This window comes from Linepithema humile, chromosome 1 (genome assembly GCF_040581485.1).
Source record: "Linepithema humile isolate Giens D197 chromosome 1, Lhum_UNIL_v1.0, whole genome shotgun sequence".
Taxonomy (NCBI): Eukaryota; Metazoa; Arthropoda; class Insecta; order Hymenoptera; family Formicidae; genus Linepithema; species Linepithema humile.
In genome coordinates this window covers 21,303,636-21,326,156 of record NC_090128.1, presented here as the reverse complement: position 1 = coordinate 21,326,156, position 22,521 = coordinate 21,303,636, and the positions used below count along the sequence as shown (strand labels likewise).

Sequence of the window (22,521 nt, the reverse complement as noted above, 5' to 3'; positions counted from 1 at the left end):
AATCGCGATGCGCCATTTTGCGAATTTTTATTTCAACAGTTTACGATTCATTCACTTACTTCTTACTGTCGTCGTTTGTGCGAACGGATTTGGCGTCGTCTTTCAGGTCATCCAAGAGATTGCTTCCAACACTAAAACAGACGTAATGCGTTTCTCAATACGCGACGTTATGCAAAAAAATGAAATGTCATATATACGTAATAATGCATCAACGAAATAAATACCTAAATTAATATTATAAATTTTAACAAACAAATTATATGTAATTCTTAGCAAGATATGTGTAGTTTTTCAAACGTCAGAGTATGAACTTTGCCTTTCGTTTGTACAAAAAAATGAATAAGTAATTAAAGATATTATAGTTTCACACACAATTTTTCTCTCTTACTTTTTGCGTTTTAGCTCTCTCAAATAAAGGTAATTAACATTATCTCAAAAAGTCGCTCAAAGAAAATTGAGGGAGAAGTAAGAAGCCTGAGATTTCTCGATGCTGTTGACTCTTGCCGCGTTAGTAGTTACGAGTTAATATTAGTCAGTAGTTAAGGGTCAATTTGAGGACTTTGATAGTTAAATTCATACGACCTCCGTCCCACGTCTGTGAGATGTAACGCTAATTTACGCGCGCCCAGTAATCTAGACACTTAATTGGCGAAATCCCACCGCGGCGACTAAATTTGGTCGGAACTATCAGAGAGAAACAATTTCTTCGGCATGCGCGACCTTCGCGGAGGGTGTTTACCCCTTTGACGGCGAATTTCGTCAAGTTTCGTCCGTGTAGAGCTTCCCCGTTTCTTTTGTGCTTCGAGCTCGTAAAGTCGCACGCGGGTTTCCCGCGACAGGAAACGTTTCGTCGACACAATTTCTCCGCCGCCGAGAGATTCGTTCGCGAAACGAGACGCGTGTAAACATTTAGCCTTCGAAAAAAAAGAAGAAAAAAAACAACACGCACGCGTTGCACTTCGATCGTTGTTATATTCAATGCTGATAACGACGAGATCGGATTCTCAGGTCGAGCACGCGTATTATCTCTGATTGCATATTTACAAATTATCGTCGCAGTAAAATGTCGACGTTATAATTTATGTACTTTACCTCTCCGGTTCAACTCACACACGAGGCAAAAATTTTCTGACGCGCGGATCATGTAAACAGAATGGACAAAGGCACCGATCGGCCGTAATAATCGCGTCGCGTCGCGTCGCGGAAAATTGCGATTTTTCAATAATGCTACTTGATAAACGTACAGAGCTGCGTACAAATGGCACACATCTCTCCGGGAAACGGAGAGATAATTGCCGGAGGCAATTCCGACCAGCCACGGTCTCCGGGGAGAGGCAAATCTTCCGTTCTATGAATGACGCAGTCGACCCTTTGACTGCGCGCCCGACACTCTGATCGGGTAATTACTGGGAAACTATCGGCGTTCCTCGCGCGAAACATCTTGAAACACCGACATCGATGAGTATCGAGTGGCTGGATAAAGACTGAGGGGGACGAAGAAGGGGGAGGCGAGGGGTTGTTGTTGCTGCGAGTTGTTTGCACGGCTCGTGAGATTCTAGACTTGGCGGGATGCAGTTGGCGGGCTTCGTTTTGCGACGCACACCATGCTAATATGTAATATTCCGATACGACTTCCTACCTACGTGCGAACCCGCGGCTTTGTACCGGAAAAGCAAAACGGTTGTTTGCTGCCGTCGTCACCGAATTCTTAAGCGTCGTGCGTTCGCTCGCTTTCGAACGCCGCGCGACCGACAAAATAATCGTCGTCCCACATGGCGCGCGATTCCGTATTACAACGATAAAATCTTCATTTCTTATTCTTTTATTCTCTCATTTAAAAGCAGCCGATGGCGATACGCTAAAAAGTTTACGTCAATTTTCGCCAATTTCTCTTAATAAATATTTAAAAATCGAAGCCAGATTTATACATAAACTGAACAAACGATAGCTTACAGCCTTATTCGTTACAATCTTGAAAAATATCTATAAATAATTTACTTCTCAATTTACACGCCTTAAATTTCTCATTAATTAACAATATAATATATTTAATCGCACAGCGTTGACGAAACGTAAAAGAAAAGAGATAAGATTCGATACGATTCGCCGCAAGTTCATTTAGCATCGTTTGTAAGTTTGAAAGACGTAAGAAGTCTGTAATCCTTTCGGGATCGTCCGAGTTCCTTCGAAAAGTTACGATTGAACTTACTTGCAGGAAAGCTTCCGTTTCCTGGAGACCGGTGCGAACTCGTCCGAGGTGTCGGTCGCCGGTCCATGGCTAGCCGTGCTGGACGTGTTACGATGGTGTCGATGATGATGATGGTGATGGTTGTGATGATGATGATGATGATGGCGATGGTGATAGTGATGGCCGGAGGCGGGCGCCTGCTGGTCGGGGACCATCGTCGGGGGTGTCTCCATGTGCTGGGGCGGTTCAGCCCCCGTTGCAACCTGTGGGATGGTGGCGGTGCCGCTGTTGAAGGCGGCGGTGGTGGAGGTGGTGGTGGTAGTTGTAGTGGTCGCGCTCGGGCTGCTGGGGGTGGTGGTGGTACTGACACTGCTGCCGCTGCTGTTGCTGCTGCTGGCGGGGGTTGGAGTCGGGGCGAGACCTTCGCCACCACCCCCCGCCGAGGCGGCGGTTAGCTCTCCCACCCCGGAACCCGTGCCTATCTCGCCGAAATAAACCGTGGAGCACGAACTTCTGAAAGAGAATCGCGAGTGCTAAGTTAGATAGATATTTTCAGCGTTATTATCGAAGGAAATCATAATTGTAGAAAAGAATTTTCATAAATGTGACAAAAATATCGCCGAAATGAAGCGTGTGAAATTTCTCCGATATCTCGAGTAAGAACGAGTGAACAAAAGGTCAGACGAATGCACGTATCTGAAACGTAAGGAAGAAATTATGTAACCGAAGGAGATTTAATTTCCTGATAAATTATCGTTGAAATTTCTAATCATTATCTTCTGAATAATCGATCATTTAATTATCAGTAGCGGGGTTTATACATATTTTCAAGACTCGAAGGAATGAGGAAAGTTGCGCTAGCATAGGAGTGCATAATTTTGTACGCTAATCACATATGAGGCGTGTAATACATAGTTGCACCAAGTCCGGGAGTATTGAACTATCAACGACCTTAAACGATCTACGCTCTTACGAGCAATATCGATCCAATCTCTCGATTTGTCTTATTCATTCGATCATAAAACATTTCACTGCATTGATTAAATTTTAATCGCGTTATCTGCTTGTCAATCGCATTTAAACGTACAAGAATATAGCAAGTCCGATATAATTATGTAACCAGCATGGCTATACGAATTTTTTTAGATCTTTAAAAAATAATCTCTTAAAAAATCAAAGATTATCTTTCATTCTTGTAAAAACGAAGAAGAGAAAAAATCAGACGAAAAAATATTTCGATTCCGAAAGAACATCACACATCATCCTTTTTGAATTTCAGTATATTTTTACTATTTTTAAATGCATTAAAAAATAAAAAATCTAAGTATCGTGATATTGGATTAATAGAATATTTGATATTTGTTTTGCCGACGATATTTGTGTTGTGCATTACAACGGACGTTCTCTGTGTCTCTTCAGAAAAACGGGGGATCAAGGTCTGCCGGCTATCTCGCCATCGACAGATAGTTCCGTGTATTATGATGTAATGCAGACGATTAGCGTAATCTATTTATTCATAGATACGGCGCGCATGCGACGGCAAAGTCATGCCGCAAGCCGCAAGCCGACGACAAAACAGGTGGGAGCTCGCATGCAGTTGATGACAACGCGTACCTGATGCACGCTCGAACGAGCGTAATCTCCGTAGCTACGTTATCTCCTCATCAATTCTTCGAGTTTAAAATCTTCCAAAACATCAGGTCGTAGAGTAGCCGAACGCAATCGCGCCGCTCATCTACGCGACGACAATTTACTTACCTGATCTCATATCAAGTTTATACATCTCCGTGCGTCTTCGAAAATCTTCCATATCTGTTTCGAGCTGGCAATTACGTAATAACAATAGGCAGCTTGTTTAACCGAGATGAATGTAATAAAGAGCTCCGATAAAATATCGACAATGGCCGCGAAATTATACAATTGGCATTCTTACTCACTGTATTAATAAATCGACGAGCTCCGCGTTGGCTATTTATAATTTCTGATTTCTACTGCAAAAGAATGTTCGAGCAAAAATTAATCACGTCTACAATCGCGATTAACTAGGCATTAACTAGACTACATCGAGATAAATTGCGAGCTACACGGTGATGGCATGCTACCTGTCTCAACTGGAATAATGAATTAATTTTAAAAAGAATAGACGCGAGCGAGAGAACGCTTCCGATCGAATGGCCGATACAGCGCGTGAAAACTGCGTTCGTCACGGTGCCGCGAGACAATGATAAAGATGCGTTGCGCAATGCACCGCGGCTCGTATAAAATGTCGAGCATTGGGGCGCACCGTGTGCGGGAACGGGGAAAGACAAAAAAAAAAGGAGAAAGGATGGAAAGTGCGAGAAGCCCCCCTCTGTCGTTGAGCCACGGCGATCGAAACGTTCGAGCGAAAATAGGGAGCAGCGCGGAGAGAGAGAGAAAGAGAGAGAGCGAGAGAGAGAAAGAGAGAGAGAGAGAGAGAGAGAGAGAGAGAGAGAGACGGCAGATATTACTAACCGATAACTAGCATAAACGATGCATAAACGAGAGGAGCGTTTAACACGCGTAGTTGTTAACGCACTACCGCGCACGTTGTTTAGATCCTTTGAAACGCAAACGCTGAATTGATGATGATTGATACCTTTCGTCTGTTGCTCTACGTTTGACGTCAATACTGATACTTCGCACTTGCCATTCACGATGTTTGCTTCCAATTCAGTTTTAGTTAATTAATTTATTTTAACCAATTCAAAGTTATTTGACTGACTCTAGACTTTTTTAATCGAGGGACGCGAATTCAGGCGCGACGAGTTTGATCTAAAAATAATCAATTAGAAATTCTCAGTGATTACTGAGATTGTGTGATTTATGGATTGTAGTGAGATTTAAAAAAATCATTAGGAATTTCTCCGCTACTTAGTTTGATAGAGCAGTTAGAATGTTAGTCAAATTTGACTTGCACCAATGATTTGGATATTATTTGGGCATTCGGCACATGGATAACCAACTGCCGAACTGATTTCATATGACCCGGCGTTGACAAACGCTAGTCGTAATTCCGTACAGCCGATTTCCGCAGATTCGATCGGACGAGTTTCGCCGATCGTCATCGGCACAACGTGATGTAAGTATAACGACATCGTGTAAAAAAACGTACAGCTTCATTCTTAGAACTAAACGCAACACATATTCAATCTAGCACGTGACAATCCTCGGCACACCATCGATACTTACATTCATTAATCAAATAGCGATTGTCTTCCTCTTAACATTTTTGCGACGACGAACAACACTTTGCAATGCTTTTTCTTTCGATGGATTCCGAAAAAACACAAAAATCCCAAGCCAATCTCACGATTTTCGCGCGCATTCCAAATCCGTCCAAAAAAAAAGACCTTACAATTTTTCCATTCACGACAATTACAAGACAACAGCGGGACTTACTCCTGCACGGACAAGAGGTTATAATAATCCCGCTGCTGCTGCTGCTGCTGCTGTTGATCGGTCTGCCGCTGTTGCTGATGATGCTGACGGTGGAGCTGCGAGACCGAGGAGGCGATTTGCACGCAGGTGTCGTGCACGGTGCCATGGTGCTCCTGATGGTGGATGCGCGGCTGCAGCTCCTCCAGCGAGATGAATTCCTGCGGTTCCTGGGCCGTCGCCGGATGCAGGAGCTGCGTGTAGCCCTGTGCCATTTCCTGCGCCACCATCTCCCCCCGTCGCTGCCCCGTCGTCGTGCTTCCGGATCCGCGAAATCGCAGCAGATCGTCCAGTTCCGGTTCCGCCGACTGCTGCTGCTGCTGCAGCTCGCAATGACGCTGATGATGATGAGGATGCCGCTGATGATAATGGAGGATGCGGTCGTTCACACAGGCGCCATCGCCTGCGGCGACCAACGCGTCGTCGTTCTCGACGACGCCACCGCGACTGCGGTCCGGCAGTGGACCACCCTCGTCTGGAGCACGATAGAACGGTTGGCCTCCGAAAGAATCTCCTCGCCCGGAGAAGGCGCGGAAAAAAAAAACGCCCACGACGTGCGGAAACTGAGGAGGGAGTTCGCCGGCCGAATCGAGGTCAGTTTCCCGCGAAAAGGACCGCGCGACAACTTTATCGCGAGCGGTCGCGCGACAATCCGCAACGCGCGCTATCCAATTAATGAATCGGTGTGCTCTGCGAAATTACAGGCGTTTTAGACGACCGTGTTTATGATAATTCGCACGGAACGGCACGCAAGAAGCGTGTTATTTACATTTTCAGGCTTTTATTAGATCTCTTTACGTGACTTGTAATACTGATGCAGCGCGCGAAGAAATTTGCGTAATGCGAAACACGGCGGGGCTCACTATCGGCGGACAATCATCTAGGTAGCCGGGGCATAATTATCCACTTGCGCGGACCCGGTGCCGATGCAAAGAGCGACTTTCCAAACCGGCAGTCCCTCATTTAAACGGTCGATTAATTTCCAATCCGTCGATTCAGCGAACGCCGCAATTGACGTACTTGCTTCTCGACGATATATCGCGACATATCAAAATAGTCAAAGCAGTGAGCGAAAAATATAAAAATTAATCCGATTCTATTTTCTTCTTCACGACGTCACGCACGGCGTCCGTAATTAGATATTTTCCAGCTAATCTAATTTTGAGGATTCGGAAAGTATAATATATCGCGTCATAATCTCGGAAGCGGACAAGATAAATCTATCGCGCATATGCGCAGCAATCTTCGGCCTCGAATGACAGCTCGTCAATGTCACGATCGGTTCGACACGTATTTCTCCGTCAACAACGCGTAAAGTTATTAATAATAGCGCTTATTAACAATAACGACCGGTGTCACTGTCAGAAGAGAGAGAAAGACGTGTCTACACTCTTCTAGGACGTCGCGGGAGCGAAGACTGGTGTTGAGTCGTCGAGGAGCCAAACGCGTAAATTACACCGGCGAGGACTAGATGAAAACGCGAAAGGCTGATGCCTCCACCTGCATTAATACTTTCTCGTTCGAAGAATCTCAAACGCGCATCATTGTGGCGCATTAAACGAGGGAAAAGACTCACAAAGGGCTTTGCGCAAGATCGACTCTGGATCGGCAAGAACTGACGGACGGACGACGAAATCGGCAATTAATCAACGGTTTGCGCGCGCAAGCCCCGTGGCGAATCATCCGCCTTCGGACGCGCATTAATTGCTACCTCGCGCTGCTGGCTGCCAGGCAATTCCGCATTTTTATGACATTTCGCTTCGCGGCTTTTATTATCGTATACGCGGCATATTGTGCGATACAGACGACGACAGCTCTTGCGAGAGAGCGCTCGCGGGAAACCAATGTTCCCTGCAGAACTTCGCCCGAGATTCAAGCGCGCGCCAATTCAGAAACAAGTTCCGGGGTTGAAACCGCGATGCAGAAGAAAGATACGTTTCCCCGCGCGATAATATTTCAGATGCATCTCCGACTCTACGCGGCGTTGCTAAACACGAATCCTTTCACTTTCGTATCATTTTTATACAAAAATACGACGAAATTACGACAATAAAATCGTAATGATGACGCAAATATTATTTTAAATACGACTGTCGTAAATGTCACATTTAAATGTCTTCATGAAGCCTCGATAAAAGCGTAATATATTAACATGTAATTAATAACGATTTATATGATTATTAGGAATAACTTGCGGACGATTGTTAGTAATTTTGCAGGCGCGAAGATTTATGGGCGCGTCTTCGAATTAAAATAACTTGTCCATCCCCGCATTTTTACGGAATGGGAAGCTTTCTATTCTGTCATGATTAATCACACCGATGATTCCTCATCGTAAATTGAACGTCATTTATGTTTCGCAAACCAACTCAAGTGTCAATGATTCCTCAGAGCTCACGTGATTGATGGAAATTCACCTAAAGACAGTAGAGTGTTACATAAAAATTAAGATCTATGCTTCATCGCCTTCAGCACCTGATTTACCGCATCTAATGACGCGTTAAAACTTCCTGAGAATGCAATCGCGTGACGATTGAGATAATAGCGGCAATGACATTAGCTAGGAATTGCGCGCGACCTTCGATAACGTTGCGCTTCGTAGTAAGTACTTTATCAGTGTAGAAAATGATGACGCCACTGGCATACCGAAACAAAAGAAAACGATAATACCTGTTGCGACATCGGGAAGCGTAACGTCGATAAAATAATATCGTCAAACCGAAGGATTATTGTTTGAATGAAAATTGAATTTCTTGTGCCGGCAGAAGGCGATCAAAAACGGAGATGAGACAAAAGTGCGGAAGAAGATATTCTTCGCGATGAAGGACTCGACGCGACGAAGCTATCCGTGTGCGAATTCCGCACCAACGTGACAATGAGAAAGAAGACCTGTGGTGACGAGATTCTCCGATATTTATTATTGTAATAGTGCGTCCGATGATGCATCGATGAAAATCGCATCCGCTGACGATGACGACAGCGCGCGATATGTCACTGACACAAGCTCCTCACGAAGAAGAATCCAATTCGATAAAAAAGCACTTCTTATTCACTTGACACTTTAACTGACTCTGCTTAAGGATCAACTATCTGCAGTCTATAAATTATCGCTTTATTGATGTACAATGACGATTTAATTTGGCAGAACTGTGCGAATAAAAATACGGATGGTCGTTCTCGATAAGTATTATTCCGCCGACAGGCGGTCTAGAAATGTAAAGTGATATTTGCCGATACAAAGCGCGACTTTTCAAAACCGACAGTCTCTTGCTTAGGCGATCGATTCATTTCTAACGAGCCGATTCAACGAACGCTAAGTGTCGCCCAAAAAATCCATATTAATCCAAATTAGTAAATAAACTAAATATTAATTAGCAATATAATGTGCGAAGCGTGCGCGAGGATTACGCAATAGAATTCTGCATCGGATATTTCGGGACCGACTTCTCCGAAAAAGTGTGAAAAAATCGCGCAAACAAATCTTACCACAATAACTCTGAGATATTCGTTAAAACAGAACCGAAAAGTAAACTGACACGTCTCATTTAACGATCTCTTATTTGAATGTTTCCGGCATTTCCGGGTGACGCGATAACAATAACTCCGCACATCGCGAGCATTCGCGCGTCGTCGCGAGAAGCCACTTACCAAGAAGCGCGTACATTCACGTCGTCGCCGACGACGAGGAGACGGCGGCATCCTCGGGGAAGCCAGAAGGTCTGTCACCTTCCCTCTTGGCGGGCGATGCCCCCGCACGCCGACGATCGAGCCTTCCCGACGGTGGCGGAGTCGTGCCGGCCGATTCGAGCGGTATCGCGCGAATTTCCGCGCGACGCCAAGGGGATGTCCGCCAATTGGCCTACGAGGAGACCGGAAATGACGATAAAAAAATTGGGACCGGCGTCGAGATCGGTATCTTGATCGCGCGTCTCGATCGGCTGAGCGAAGCTTAGACCGGAGAAGATGTCTTTTCTCGAATCCGCGCGACAGACAACGAACCCGTCGACAGACACGTCGTTCGCTTGACACTGAGAGCGCGGGTGGGTGATGACGCTGGTTGATGGTGGTGGTGGTGGTGGTGGTGGTGGTGGTGGTGGTGGTGCTGGCGGTGGTGGAGGTGGAGGTGCCCACGCCGACGACGACGGTGACGGCGGCGAGAGAGGTGTCGTCGTCAGCGACGATGCCGTCGGATACACCGGGTATCCAGCCGCGACGGATACCACGTGGTTGCGCGACACAGGTGGGAGTGACTAAAGCCGCTCTGCGCGAGTCGCTCCCGCGACGACGAGTCCACCCCCCACGTCGGGGTGGATGCATCGCGGGAAACTCTTTCGGCCGCGGCTTCTTCCTCGGATTCTTCGTCAGATATAGATCGATTGGTCGCGTGACGGAAGAATGTCCGGCGTTCGTGACAAGAAAAACTCGTGGGGTGAACATTTTTACACAAATTTATCGGAATTCGCGAAATGCGGATCAAACTCGAGCTTATGCGTCATTTATAGTTATCTTCTCTTTACGCAATATCAACTCGGTACCCGCTGTACTGTAAACCTAGCTCTGTTAGGAAATCCATGAAAAATGTATAATGATATGCCACTGCTTGTCAGTGTGAACCATAATTAGACCGTCATAACCTATCAAAGTAATTAAATAATAAAAAGATAATAATATCGTCTACGGAAGAAACGTGTTGTTAAGAGTCGTTACAAATTTGCATATCCAAGTTTATTAAAAATATCTTATGATGATTTTTTTCCATTTGCCCAAGTTAAGAATTTATTAATAACAACTGGTAATCATTATGTAACATAACTTGAGTGTATAATTTTGAGTATTTTTAATTTGCGTCTGACTCTTTAAGTTTTGCTATCCTTTCATTAATACTTCGATAAATCTCATATGATTCTCCGACAGCCGACGGTTCAAAAATTATTATTTCATTGTCAGCAATTAATTGCCAAGAATCATAGATAAACGTAGAATTAAATGCATAGAATATTCACATATTGATATCAATTTTTTTGTAAAAAAATTTTAAAAGTATATAAATTCCAACTTTTCCATGTCCTCGCGAAGTATTAATCAATGCGCAATATTGCAACATATAATACGTAACATATGTGAGATATATGCATTTGCTTAAAGTCGATTAAGTAATATTTATTACTTTAACATCTTATATCAACTCAACTAATATATAACTTAAGTAAAATTAATATCTTAATGTCACATATTATGAAGAAGCAAACGGTCGATTATTTTTCCCTCGTGCGATTATTTTTCATTTCTAGGTGTTTATTTCTTACTTTAAATAAACGCTTGAAATGATTAGTCTTCGACCAATTGCTTTATCTTTTTGCGCACAATTTGCTTAGTATTAATAATTGTAAACGACGCCATTTGCAAGTAATTTTTAATATCGCTCTAAATTCTAATAGGCTTTTTTCCCCGCAATGCGGAAGTTTTTGTTAATTGCTGATAAGAGATTCAGAATCAATCTCAAGTGTTATATCAGAATCAATCTCTCAGTGTTATATCAATCTCAGTAACTAAAGTGTAACTATCAAAAGTGTGTCAACTAATAATATTATTGACATTAATTATTGCTTTACATTGGCATTAATAAGTCGACTCTCAACTGACCACAATATAGATCGACATTTTAATTCCGACGTTTTGCTCAACAGTAACCGGCATTGGTCCAGCACTTGGTAATATTTTATTGCACGTAACATAGTGCGCAAACCGTGAAAGTGCAAGGTATCCGCAGCATCGTTTTTGAGCATCATCGCACATCAAATCCACGCAAATTTTAATAATAAAAAAACCGAGACAGCATTCATCGACGATCTCAATAAGTATGTTTTCCATTTCTTTCTCAAACTTTAAAAAAAAAAATGTCGAACGCGGATATTATAAATGTTGAGAATTACACGAATGTGCAATAAACTACCATTAAAGAAAAAAAAAACTTTGTTATAAAGAATTGCAAATGTTTCTTCCAAACATTCAAAATTCAGAACAATAATCATCATCGAAATACTTTGCAAATATCGCGTTTTCTCGATCGGCGATCGATGAAAAATATATGCGCGTGCGCATGCATAGGTGCCCGGTTTCCGTAATTGCGTCTTTCACCCTCTAAACCCCCGCCGTCGAGATTTCGCGACCGAGCCGATTGCACTGTATTAATTAGCGCTAATTACACGGAGATAAGCCTGTCTCGGCCGCGCGCATCTGTACGGCCGGATTCGTTTAGCAGCGATAATTGTTATCGTCAATACGCTTGTGTGTGATACGGCTCAGTCCATGATCGGCATAGTGACGTTTGAAGTGACCACCGTCCCTGCTCTCAAACTCCCCCCCCCCCCCCCACTTAAATCTGCCTCGTCCACTCATTAGCGTGATTTTTCGGTAGATCAACCCCTCAACGATTAATTTACAGTGATTTCATAGCGCTCTCTCCGCGAACGCGAACGCGCGCTTATCCAATTATTCGGCGAGAAGCGTCGTGTTTTCAATAACGATCGTCGACCTTTGTTAGCGCTCGCCACATCGTCGTCGCCGAAAAAATTTGGGAATAAAAGGGCGCAATATTTTTTTTCCCCAGGGTGAGATGACGCACTTTCCACATATGCGTCATTCGGCGAAGCACCAGCGCACATCGTCGATAAAAACGATTTGAAATATAATTTCTATACATATGTTAATGTTATTAAAATTAACAAGTATTATCAAAGTTATCAATATTAATCAAATGCCTCTCGTATTCGAGTATCGTTTTACTTCGATTATCGCCGAGAATGTCGATTATATTCTCGAATTCCGAACTGATCGGTGATTCCGAAATTCGTTTCCTAACATTGATTGGTAAACTGACACTGACCACATCCTCCCGTAACACAATACTTCTTCAGAAATAACTATAATCATTCTGTCATCTTGTCTCAGTGACGCTACGTTGCTTTAATTTTATTATTTTCTCCCTCGACAATCAACCATTGCATTAATGTAATATCGATTAATGATATTACTTTATTCGGAAATTAAAATGTTAAATAACTAAAATCTTACCTTCAGATTCGTATCGAGCCCTTCCATGCGTCCATTCATTTGGCTGGACCGTATCGCTGCCTGTAAGCAAACCATCACGAAGCATCGAATTATTCAATCTTAATTGATTCGTCCGTCGCGCGAATTTTTATAATTGGACGTCTGCCTTCCGCGACGATTTATCGTTTGTGTACGCGAAAGAAACAAGACGAGTATACTTTACGCCCAGATGAACAAGACGGCGAATTAAGAAGAAATTAAGATTCAGTAACGATACAAGGAGAGACAGCTAACGATATATTTCAAGTAAAATAAAAAAAAATAAACGCCGATTATTTGTTCGAAATATATATATGTGTATATAATTTGCAATCAAAATTCAATTCACTGCTAAGAAATAATACGACTTTATTTATTCGCAAATATAATTTATCGTAATATGAAAATTATTCAGTGAAAAATAAATATTCTCTCCGATATAGAAATAAGGGTCAGCGATTCTGTGCACAATGCGAGCGCAGTAACGAGGTTTGAGGATTACGCCAGGTGCACCGATCACTTGTTAGGATCTCATCCTCCATTGTCCCATTAGAACGAACATCTGCGCTCTCAAGAATCAAATTCGACTATATTTGTAAGAGGGTTCTTAATTTTCACTAAACTAATACAATAAACGAATATGTATCAAACAATTTCTGTTTTTCAGATTGTCAAAGTGAAGAGGATACGGAATTTGACCGAAATGTTTTTATATTTTTACTCTGCATTAATTAGACACTTTTTGCATCTCGACATCCGCGTTTCCGGTTTTCATAGCTTTTTCTCTGTTGTTTTTTTAACTTTCTGCGTAATACGAGAAATTTTCATTTAAAAAGTATATATTTTTATTCTATTTTTTCATAATTGTAAGTCAATTTTTTATGACAAAATGAAAATTGAAAACTTTACATAGAAGACAAACGTACCTTCAAATCTGCGCCGGAATGTCTTACATATCCATTCGTGCGACCTCATAGCACCGGTGTCTGCAAGGAAGAGAAGAGAGCACATTATTTTCCGTATAAATTCATCGTAAAATTCCAAATAAGGTAAACAAATAAAAACAATTTTTCCGGCGGAACAAAGCTCTTCGAGAGTATTCCGCGAGAAAGCATCTTCAAACACGCGCACGTAGTGGTAACACATTCGCTTGTTTTCCGCGAAAACGCGATTGAATGCGAGTTATGTAACGCCCACGGCCAATATAGCATGAAACAATTTAATCACATAATTATATAAACATCATCAGCGCCTGGGCTTGACAGATTATGCCTTGCCGACGTCCCCCGTCGTAATCGCATTGACGAGCTACAAAAAACAACCCCTATACCCACCTGTATGCTCGCTCCGAAGGCCGGCGATTTAGAATACTGTTAAGGCCGGGAGGTACGTTCAAGTAATTTCTAACGCTGAATATATATATATATGCGGCACGGAAAAAAAAGTTCAATAAAAGATATTTTTCCGAATAGTAGGACATAATGTTGCTCCGAACTTCAAATCGTGCAAGCGATAATTATTACACTCAATAGTTAACGACTATAAATGTAATATGTTTCGTAATAAAAATGTGTTCGCGCACTTCGATCGAGCAATCGGTTATTACAGAGGAGATTAAAGAAAAAAAATTACGATAATCGTAGAGAGGACAAGCATCTAATATCAAGTGGGAGCGACGCTTCGTTAGCATCTTTCTCGCAGCAACGTCCGTTGCAGATCGCACTCCCGCGTTCACCTGGCAGCCGATCAAATCAAATCTTTCGCATGCATGCTCTCGTGGGCTTGAAAAAAAAAAACAGGAGAGAAAAAAAAAGATTCGAAGCAAACAGAGAAGATTCGCAAAAAATGTTCCACGTTAACGTTAGATAATTTAAGCGACATTAATTCGCTAACTCGGTACTTTCCAAAACAATCTTTGATACAAAGAAGTAGAGAAGCTTCAGATATTTTAAACGCTTGTGATAGTGAAATAAACTGTGTTATTTTGAAGCTTAAAATATCGAGAGCTTTCAAATTTAGACCGACATTTAACTTGGGAACCGAAATATCGTCAAAATTTGTTTGGAATATTGTGTCCATTTAAAGATATACCTGAGATATGCAGACACATCCGGTTCAAATTAGAGAAAAATAGCGTGATATAAATATCGTTATGTGATATTTTCGCGAGATAAACAATGTGGAAAAAAAATGTTATGAATGTCAGTCTGCTTTGAGACAAAATTGATTTCCGCATTCGCCAGCAAGACTGCAAATACCGATCTTTGACAAAAACAGCCGGATTGCGAGTCGACAATGTCAAGGCGACTGACTCGCTTATTTCCTTATCAATGCGCGGTTACGTAATCCGGCCCGAAGTGCGGTGCACCGATAACCGACTGCGCCGCCTTCGATGTTCACCGTGCGCTTGACCCGATGACGCAAAACACGCACGCACACATGCAATCAAGGCCGTAACGTAACATTCGCAATGATTCCGTTATGTAAATTTGTATCGCACGTTTTCCAGCTCAACACTGTCGCCGTCAACCGGTCTGACACCGTTCGTCTCACATTCGTCAAAACAGTGACTTAATATTTTAACAACCAAAAAAAAAAAAAACAAACAAAACAAAATCACGCGAAACCCTTGCGAAACAGCGCAGTCTCGCAGAGATGCGTGTCGACATTGAAAATGTTTGCTACGAATACGTTGAAGAAGTAATTTAACAAACCGATTGCCGCGCCGATTGCGGGAAAGTGATCTGAATGAAATAAACGTGGAGTGTCTGTACACGTTAACGGCTGCGGTCACGGCGCGCTTCATCGCCGCGGAAGCGCGTGCGATAATTGCATTTCGTCGTCGCGAAGAAAATAATTACTGTACGCGAAAGGACGTTAACGCGAAGCCGGCTGGTCGGGCGGTATTTATCGACCGGTATTACGTATCCTTACGGGCCTAACGCGATTTGCATTTGAAATACTGTGACCTTTTCAGAGCTGTATGCAGTTTGCGGTTGGAGTTTATGCGCTCCCCCTGCGGGCATCCCAGCTCGCTGTAAACGAAGGAAAACTGCGATCGCAGATAATGAGAAAAGCTTAAAACCCCAAAAGTGGCCGTAAATAACAGATATAGCGTTGTACAATACGACGAATATGAAAGGGCAGATAAATAAAGATATGTTACGAAAGTTAAACGTCGAGGAAAATACTTTGAAAGTTTTCTTATCACCGCGATACACCATCTTCATCCTTTTCAGTATAAAGTAACCGCACATTTAGAGAAATATGACTAAGTGATATTACACACCTGAGTGCAAACACGAACATAATATTCGACCATTAAAAGAATACATTTTTTTTTTTTAATATCAACACTTGCGCTTTCATGCAAAATAATATCGAGTTGATGAGAAAGTCAGAAATGCGAAAATCCAAAGAAACTTTCCGATCAACCCAATATTACGTAAATTCGCAGAAATTGGAATTAGATTCTCGAAGGCGCAGCTTTTCAATCTCTTTGCGATCCGGATTTCAAGCGAACGCTCTTCAAACAGCGACGCTTTCCGCGACGAAATTTAATCGGCATTTACAGCACCATCGCATCTCGAGCTCGGCGGTTCCGATGCAAAATCCGCAATTCGTTTCCATGCTTTTCTGCAGTCTCGAGCTAATTGCTCCCGTAAACCATTCGCCACCGATCGGAATACGTTGTTGCACTCGTTTGGAAATCGACGGCCGAACCGCGGCTGTATTTCTTTATGACGGAAACCGCGGCTCGTTAATAAATATACATACTACAGCAACACTGCCGGTCGTCACCGTCGCCACCGCCGCGCACACTTTAAACATTACGTAATGTTTCTTGCGTGTTTTGCGGCGCGCATTACCTCATATCAAAGCAATTCTCGGGCACGGCGCGGCGGTCATTTTCCCACCCCCTCCCGCCAAGTAACTCCCCGCTCGAATTTAAAAGCGATCACGTTCCGGTCTGCCAATCGCACGACAGTGATCGATCCCCCTGCAAAATCTTCCGTGTTACCGATACCCGATCGATTGATCGACGCGTGGAAGCTCGGGACTCGTCGGAACATCGTACATCGACGTCGGTTACGTTTGTACGCGCTCGCGACGCACGATCTTGTCGCTTTCGATAATACGGTTTCTTTGTCAGTCGCTCACAATTGAAACGATCCGTCCGTTCAGCTCGCGAATCTTTACGTAACGGATATCGAGCCGAGAGAGCGCGGAATCGCGCGCGAGCGGCGGGGTGACCGGAAAAACTGAATCATCGATTACACTTGCGAGACTACCCGCGTGGACGATGGCTTCCTTGGCCAACCTTGAATAAGTAATCCACTTCTTCAAGTAACGTGCGCCGGGAAAAAAATCGGATTTAAATCTCTGCTCTCGAGAAAGCACAGGTGATATCGGTCGTTCGCGGTGAAAGTACAGTCGTTGCACCAATATGTGTACACAATATATCTCAAGATCGCGACATGAAATTTCAACATCGTCGTTGCCAAATTTGTCGTCAAGTTTGCTTTTGTTTTTTTTTCTAGAAATTAAATTTCAGATATGCAATCTTATTTCTCTCTTGAAAAAATCTGGGCAAACTTTTCATGTTGGCAATAACTCACAAATTAATTACAAAAAAAATTAAAAACTTATTACATATAATTTCCAAATAATTTTCAGCTTTTGCTTATGAAAATATCGCTTGAAATTCGTTAACAAATGCAATGCTAAAGATTGATGCGGTAAAGATAAGACGTTTTTTATCTAAATAGCGTGTCGTTATATATTTAAATCATTTAAAAAATCAGAATGTAAAAAATTTAAATTAAGCTACGCAAAGATTTAACCAAAGTTTAAAACTAAATCAATTATAACCAAGAACTTATTTACACGCATGCACGGAAAAAAAGAATTTTGCTATCGTAGCGAAATCATCGTTGCTATCGTATATTAGATGTAATAGCGATAAAATTTTGCTATCACAATTAATTTTTCAAATTATTCGATATATCAGCAAAATCTATTTTGCTAATAGAATAAATGAATTTTGTTGAGTACATTTGTTCGTAAAGGCAAATTAATTTGCTACTACAACAAAACAGTTTATTTCTAACAAATGTATTTCGCTAATGCAGCAAAATTGTCGCTGTCAATGCAAATTTTGATGGCAAAGTAAAAATCAATTTATTATAATGGCAATATAATTTGCAGATTTAGCAAAATTATTTGTAACAAATAAAATTAGCATCCGTAACAAATCTCTTTGCTATCCATATAATAATTAACTTGTTTTACTGTACAGCATAAATCTGCCAGCAAATTCTTTTTTTCGCGTGTGGCTGAGAGAATATAAGAATACGCACGCCCGCTAATAGATCAAGTAGACGAATGCATAAAAGAATACGGAAATCCACCGGTGACCGGTCAAACACCCAGATCATTGCTCGTGTAATGAAAAGAATCACTCGCCAGCCGTTCCTTGAATTTCCATTATGTAACTGCACAATGTAATAGACGTAGAATACATAGACAATGCTAATTATCTTTTTAAAAGACTGAGTTAGTAAACAAACAGACGACCGAGATATTGCGCTGGAAGAGGGATATCGCTCACCTTAAAGACAAGTATGTCATCGGAAAATCATTAAACACGTAACAGATTCGTAAATTACAATTCTCTAAAAATAATCGTTTATAGTGTCACCGCGTGGGCGAACGCGGTGACACCATAAAGTTTCTCGCGCATGCAAAATATATATATTTTCGCGAGCTTTTCACAACTGGTTTGCCGCTTACATAATCGTATCGTTGCTTGGTTCTGTATATCTCATCGTTTTTAACCATTATGCAACTACCAACTAATACGCATGGCATAATTTTTCACTTGTATATTCCACGATGCTGACCGAATGCACCCGGAGTGACGCGCGATGCGCTGATTTATGCTTTCGAATATGTAAAATCTTCCTGAATGAACAGGTCGAAGGTGTTATTGATAAATATCTAACGTACAAAGTGAAGAGTTTCTTTCGCTAGTCGTTTTTCTCAAATCTTTCAAAGAATTCCATTGGTTACAATTAATTTGCCTCGAATATGTATATCTTAGCTATGTCCTTGCATAATTTAATTTTATTATTATTATTATTATTATCTCATCTCAGTTTTAGCATTGTTTAATTTTGTCATTAGACCGTTAAATAAAAGCTCTGCTAAAATAATGTATTTAATTATCAATGCAGAGTCGAGAAATGTATGTAATGTTCTTACTCATTCATTCTTATAATTGTCTCATAAACGGAAACTATTTTCAACTGAACAAAGATGAACTTAAGATAATCAAACTTGGAAAATCATCATTAAATACCGCGTATAGAGAGCACACGCGCGCACACATGTTTAGAAAAGCTTCGGCCGGGCCGGGGCTCGAGCGTGATGCAGATTGTATGCGTAACAACAAGCGCGTGCATGCGGCGTGTGCATGCGTGCGTAGGTATTACGCGGTTGCGGGTCGGTGTGATGTATGTACATTCGCGCAAATGTGTACGCCTACGATAAGAGCCGCGTCGCGACGCGCGGCGCGTTATATCATCGTCTACGAACTACTGTATACGTGATATTGTGATGTATCGCCTTCAGTTCCTTCAGCCATTGAACCGCTCGCTCGCTCGCTTCAATTACGCGCACTGTAAATTGGAACGGAGCGGCGAGCCACGGGCGCGCGAACCAGCACGAACAAAAATTCGATTATCATATCTGCGCTCGTACTACGACGAAGCGATTTCGTCGATCGTCTCCCCGGCGAATCACGGGAATTTATTTCGAGTCGTCCAGCGCGATCTTGCGCATAGTGCGTATCGTGTCGTATCACACGTGTGTGGTCTCGCCGTAGCTGCGCAAAATCCTGTTCCCGCGCTTTTTTACTCGGACTAGATTTGCAACTGTTCGAAGGCAAGAAAACCACGGCTCCGTCGACGTTCGCGATCGATGAAACAATTCCATCTGAAGTGTTAGCCCCCAAATACAATTGTACAAAGGCCGCGGACAAACTGCAAAAAGTCGCAAATATGTACAAAGATACTTTTCGCACAATGCAAAATCTTATAGGATGATTCTGAAAGCGTGTGAACGATGTTGGTAATATTGGAACGTTGCCTTTAAATAATTACAACGTCTTTTAGGAACTGCTATTGTTAGAACGTCTGGCGATACACGAATAATTAAATTAGAGCTAAATGCGACGGGCTCGTGAGATTCTCTCAGTCTAGCTGTCTTGCACTCGATAGAATCGATGCATTTACACGTCCTACTTACGTATTTATCATCGACCGCGAGTGTCATAACCGCTCATCGCCGTTGTTCGGGCGCGAGAAAAACCACCCTCTCGCCGCTGGCGCTCCAAAACGTTGATTTACGTGCGCGACTGATCGTATAGATCCCTCGTGAAACTTTATTGCGAATGCGCGAACAAAAAACACGCGGAGATACTTTTGCGTCGCGCAGCACGGCACGATAACACTCGGCGCGCCGATTCGCCGCCGTCGTCCCGAACGGGAATCGCGAACGCGAAAGTCAACGTGGGGAACGCGCGCACTCACCTCTCCGTCGTCGTTGTCCGGCGTGCCGATGTCCGCGTCTCTCGCGCCGCTTACATCCACGTAACACTGGCGGCAGATTCTAATATTCGAGTTCTTGTCGAGAGGAAAACCGTAAAAACGCCAAGCACTTGACACGATGCACCGGAATCGCGCTCGTCTTTCGAACGCGCGCGCGGACCCGACAAGCGCGACAGCGAATTGTTAATCGTCGTACCGCAGATTGCCGCTTACCCGGCGGAGCGCGCGTCTCTGTGAGCTTTCTACGACGAGATGGCGCCATCGTCCTCATCCCCCGCCGATTAGATATTCCTTTTATTTGCACTTTTGTCTGCACTACTTTCAATCTTCTTTCTCTTCCTGTTCTTTGTAAAGAAATAAAATTATTTTACTTTTTTGTGCAAATATATTTCTTGCATATTTAATGCAAAATAAGCTTTCATCTTTAATTATTTACACGCGCTGTATATCTCATATTGCAATTGGCGATTTAGTATATTATATATATATTTTGTATAACAGGGTTCAAGATATTTGAATTTTGCAATAAATATATATATAGTAAAATATTTTAATTATCCTATAGATTTGTTATCTATTAGGGGTGACACTCTAACATTTTATTTGCATCTTAATTACTAATTTTCTTTTCCATTAAATAATTAAAATATATTATTCTATTAAAAAAAATATGGGCAGAAAGGTTGGTTAATATTTGAATACATTTTTGCCAGACATGTATTCTTTTACTAAAAAAAAAAAACTTATTAATTAAATATATATATATAGATGTTAGTAAATCAAGATTTCAATTTATATTTAGAATTATACATACTTTATTTACATTAAAACCCATGTACAATGGAATGACGAAAATTGATCTTCACACCTGCAAAACCGGCCTCTCATGTCTGCCTTCTAACGAGTCATTAACAGATGCATAACCAGTACCACCCTGCAAAATATTAGATATAAACATCATTTTTCAATTATCTATATATATATATATATATATTAAATTTGTCTATTATATTTATACTAGTTACCCTTTGTAAAGGAATAATATCTTGCGGCGTCAGTTTGGAATTATCCAAAGGATTGATCCAGTCTTTCTTTATCAACTTTTCCACACATTCCATAGTGATCACATCACCGCTATAAAAAATATTTATTATTTTACATAATAAAATAGCAGTTGCAAATTCATAGAAAAAGCCATTCTCTTACGTTGTTTTTATCACAGCACAAGGAACACTGTTGCCCAAGACATCATGTGTAACAGGACACATGTATCGTGCTTGTTTAACAATGAGTGACCTTTTGTCATCAGGATCTCGAACTTGTGTGAATTTGATAGGAATCAGATCCTTCACTTTCAATGGGTTACTACTGATAGGGCAGTAAATTGTTTTATCAGGTTTTTTTAGGACCAATTCCTTTGTCTCTGGTGTCTTAAAAGGTATCCAAAAACTTGGCAGTACTTTATCTTTGCCATTTTTCATATTAGATACTGAAGCTCGATCTATCGCACTAGGACCTTTTGATACAATAGTTTTTTCACTGTTCAAGAAATCCTGAAGCTTCTTCAGTTCTTCAGTAGCAGTTTGCTCTTGTGATTGCTCCTATAAAAAACACAGTAACAATGTAAACATTATATTGATTATTTAAATTTACCAATAAGTTTACAATTTGCTTACTTCTTCCTTTCGCTTCTGCTTTTCATACTCCTTCAGTTTTCTTGTATATTCCTTCTTTTTGGTCAAAACGTACTCTAATATTGCTTCTTTGTCAAACAGATAGCCATCTTTTCTATAACAACATAAATTGTGAACAGTATATTCATATAAGAAAATATACAAAAACAGCTCATTTCGTAAGACACTTACGTTACTACTGAATTTCTGCAAGGCTGTAGAGTCAAACAACAGCAATCGAAATCCTTTACAGAGTCTTTGCCTACTCTTTGAGTGTTTGTGCCATAACCTGACGCCGCAGCATCTTTCTTCTTCTCGTGATACGTGTACACAGCACCTGCAGTACAATTCCTCGCATGCCGCGTCATTGTTATTAACACAAATGCTTTTCCTTTAAAATAATATTATTCGTTTTCTCCAAAAATCTTGCTTCATAAATTTGTATTATAGTATTCAAGTTTTCAAAATATCACGCCATTACCCAACCTAACATAACCCAAAC

At 41.7% G+C, this 22,521-nt stretch overlaps 2 protein-coding genes across 7 annotated transcripts in view; both read right to left on the bottom strand.

Annotated features, from left to right (window-relative positions):
* The window catches only part of cyc (basic helix-loop-helix ARNT-like protein cyc), a 20,596-nt gene extending 10,909 nt beyond the window's left edge, over positions 1–9,687 (bottom strand). The window contains exons 1-4 of one of the 2 annotated variants that reach the window (XM_067355745.1): positions 9,293–9,687; positions 5,609–6,119; positions 2,210–2,701; positions 60–131 (exon numbers count right to left, since the gene is read on the bottom strand). In XM_067355745.1, coding sequence (XP_067211846.1) covers positions 60–131; positions 2,210–2,701; positions 5,609–6,119; positions 9,293–9,308 — 1,091 coding nt within the window. In that variant the 5' untranslated portion in view covers positions 9,309–9,687. The remainder of the gene's footprint in view (positions 1–59; positions 132–2,209; positions 2,702–5,608; positions 6,120–9,292) is intronic. The other variant, XM_012362786.2, reaches the window with a different exon arrangement.
* LOC105669695 (nitric oxide synthase-interacting protein homolog) lies at positions 2,634–22,521 on the bottom strand. 5 transcript variants are annotated; one of them, XR_010890415.1, is made up of 9 exons: positions 22,212–22,521; positions 22,023–22,134; positions 21,553–21,947; positions 21,372–21,480; positions 21,161–21,280; positions 20,045–20,690; positions 13,663–13,722; positions 12,719–12,778; positions 2,634–2,701 (listed from the first exon to the last, which is right to left on the bottom strand). XR_010890415.1 is itself a non-coding variant. In XM_012362791.2 (6 exons), the coding sequence occupies exons 1-5, from the start codon at positions 22,385–22,387 to the stop codon at positions 21,209–21,211; spliced, it is 864 nt and encodes a 287-aa protein (XP_012218214.1). In that variant the 5' UTR covers positions 22,388–22,521; the 3' UTR covers positions 20,881–21,074; positions 21,161–21,208. The 5 variants fall into 5 exon arrangements, 1 of the variants encoding a protein (XP_012218214.1); XR_010890416.1 differs by having other exon boundaries at positions 20,329–20,690; XR_010890419.1 differs by having other exon boundaries at positions 20,560–20,690.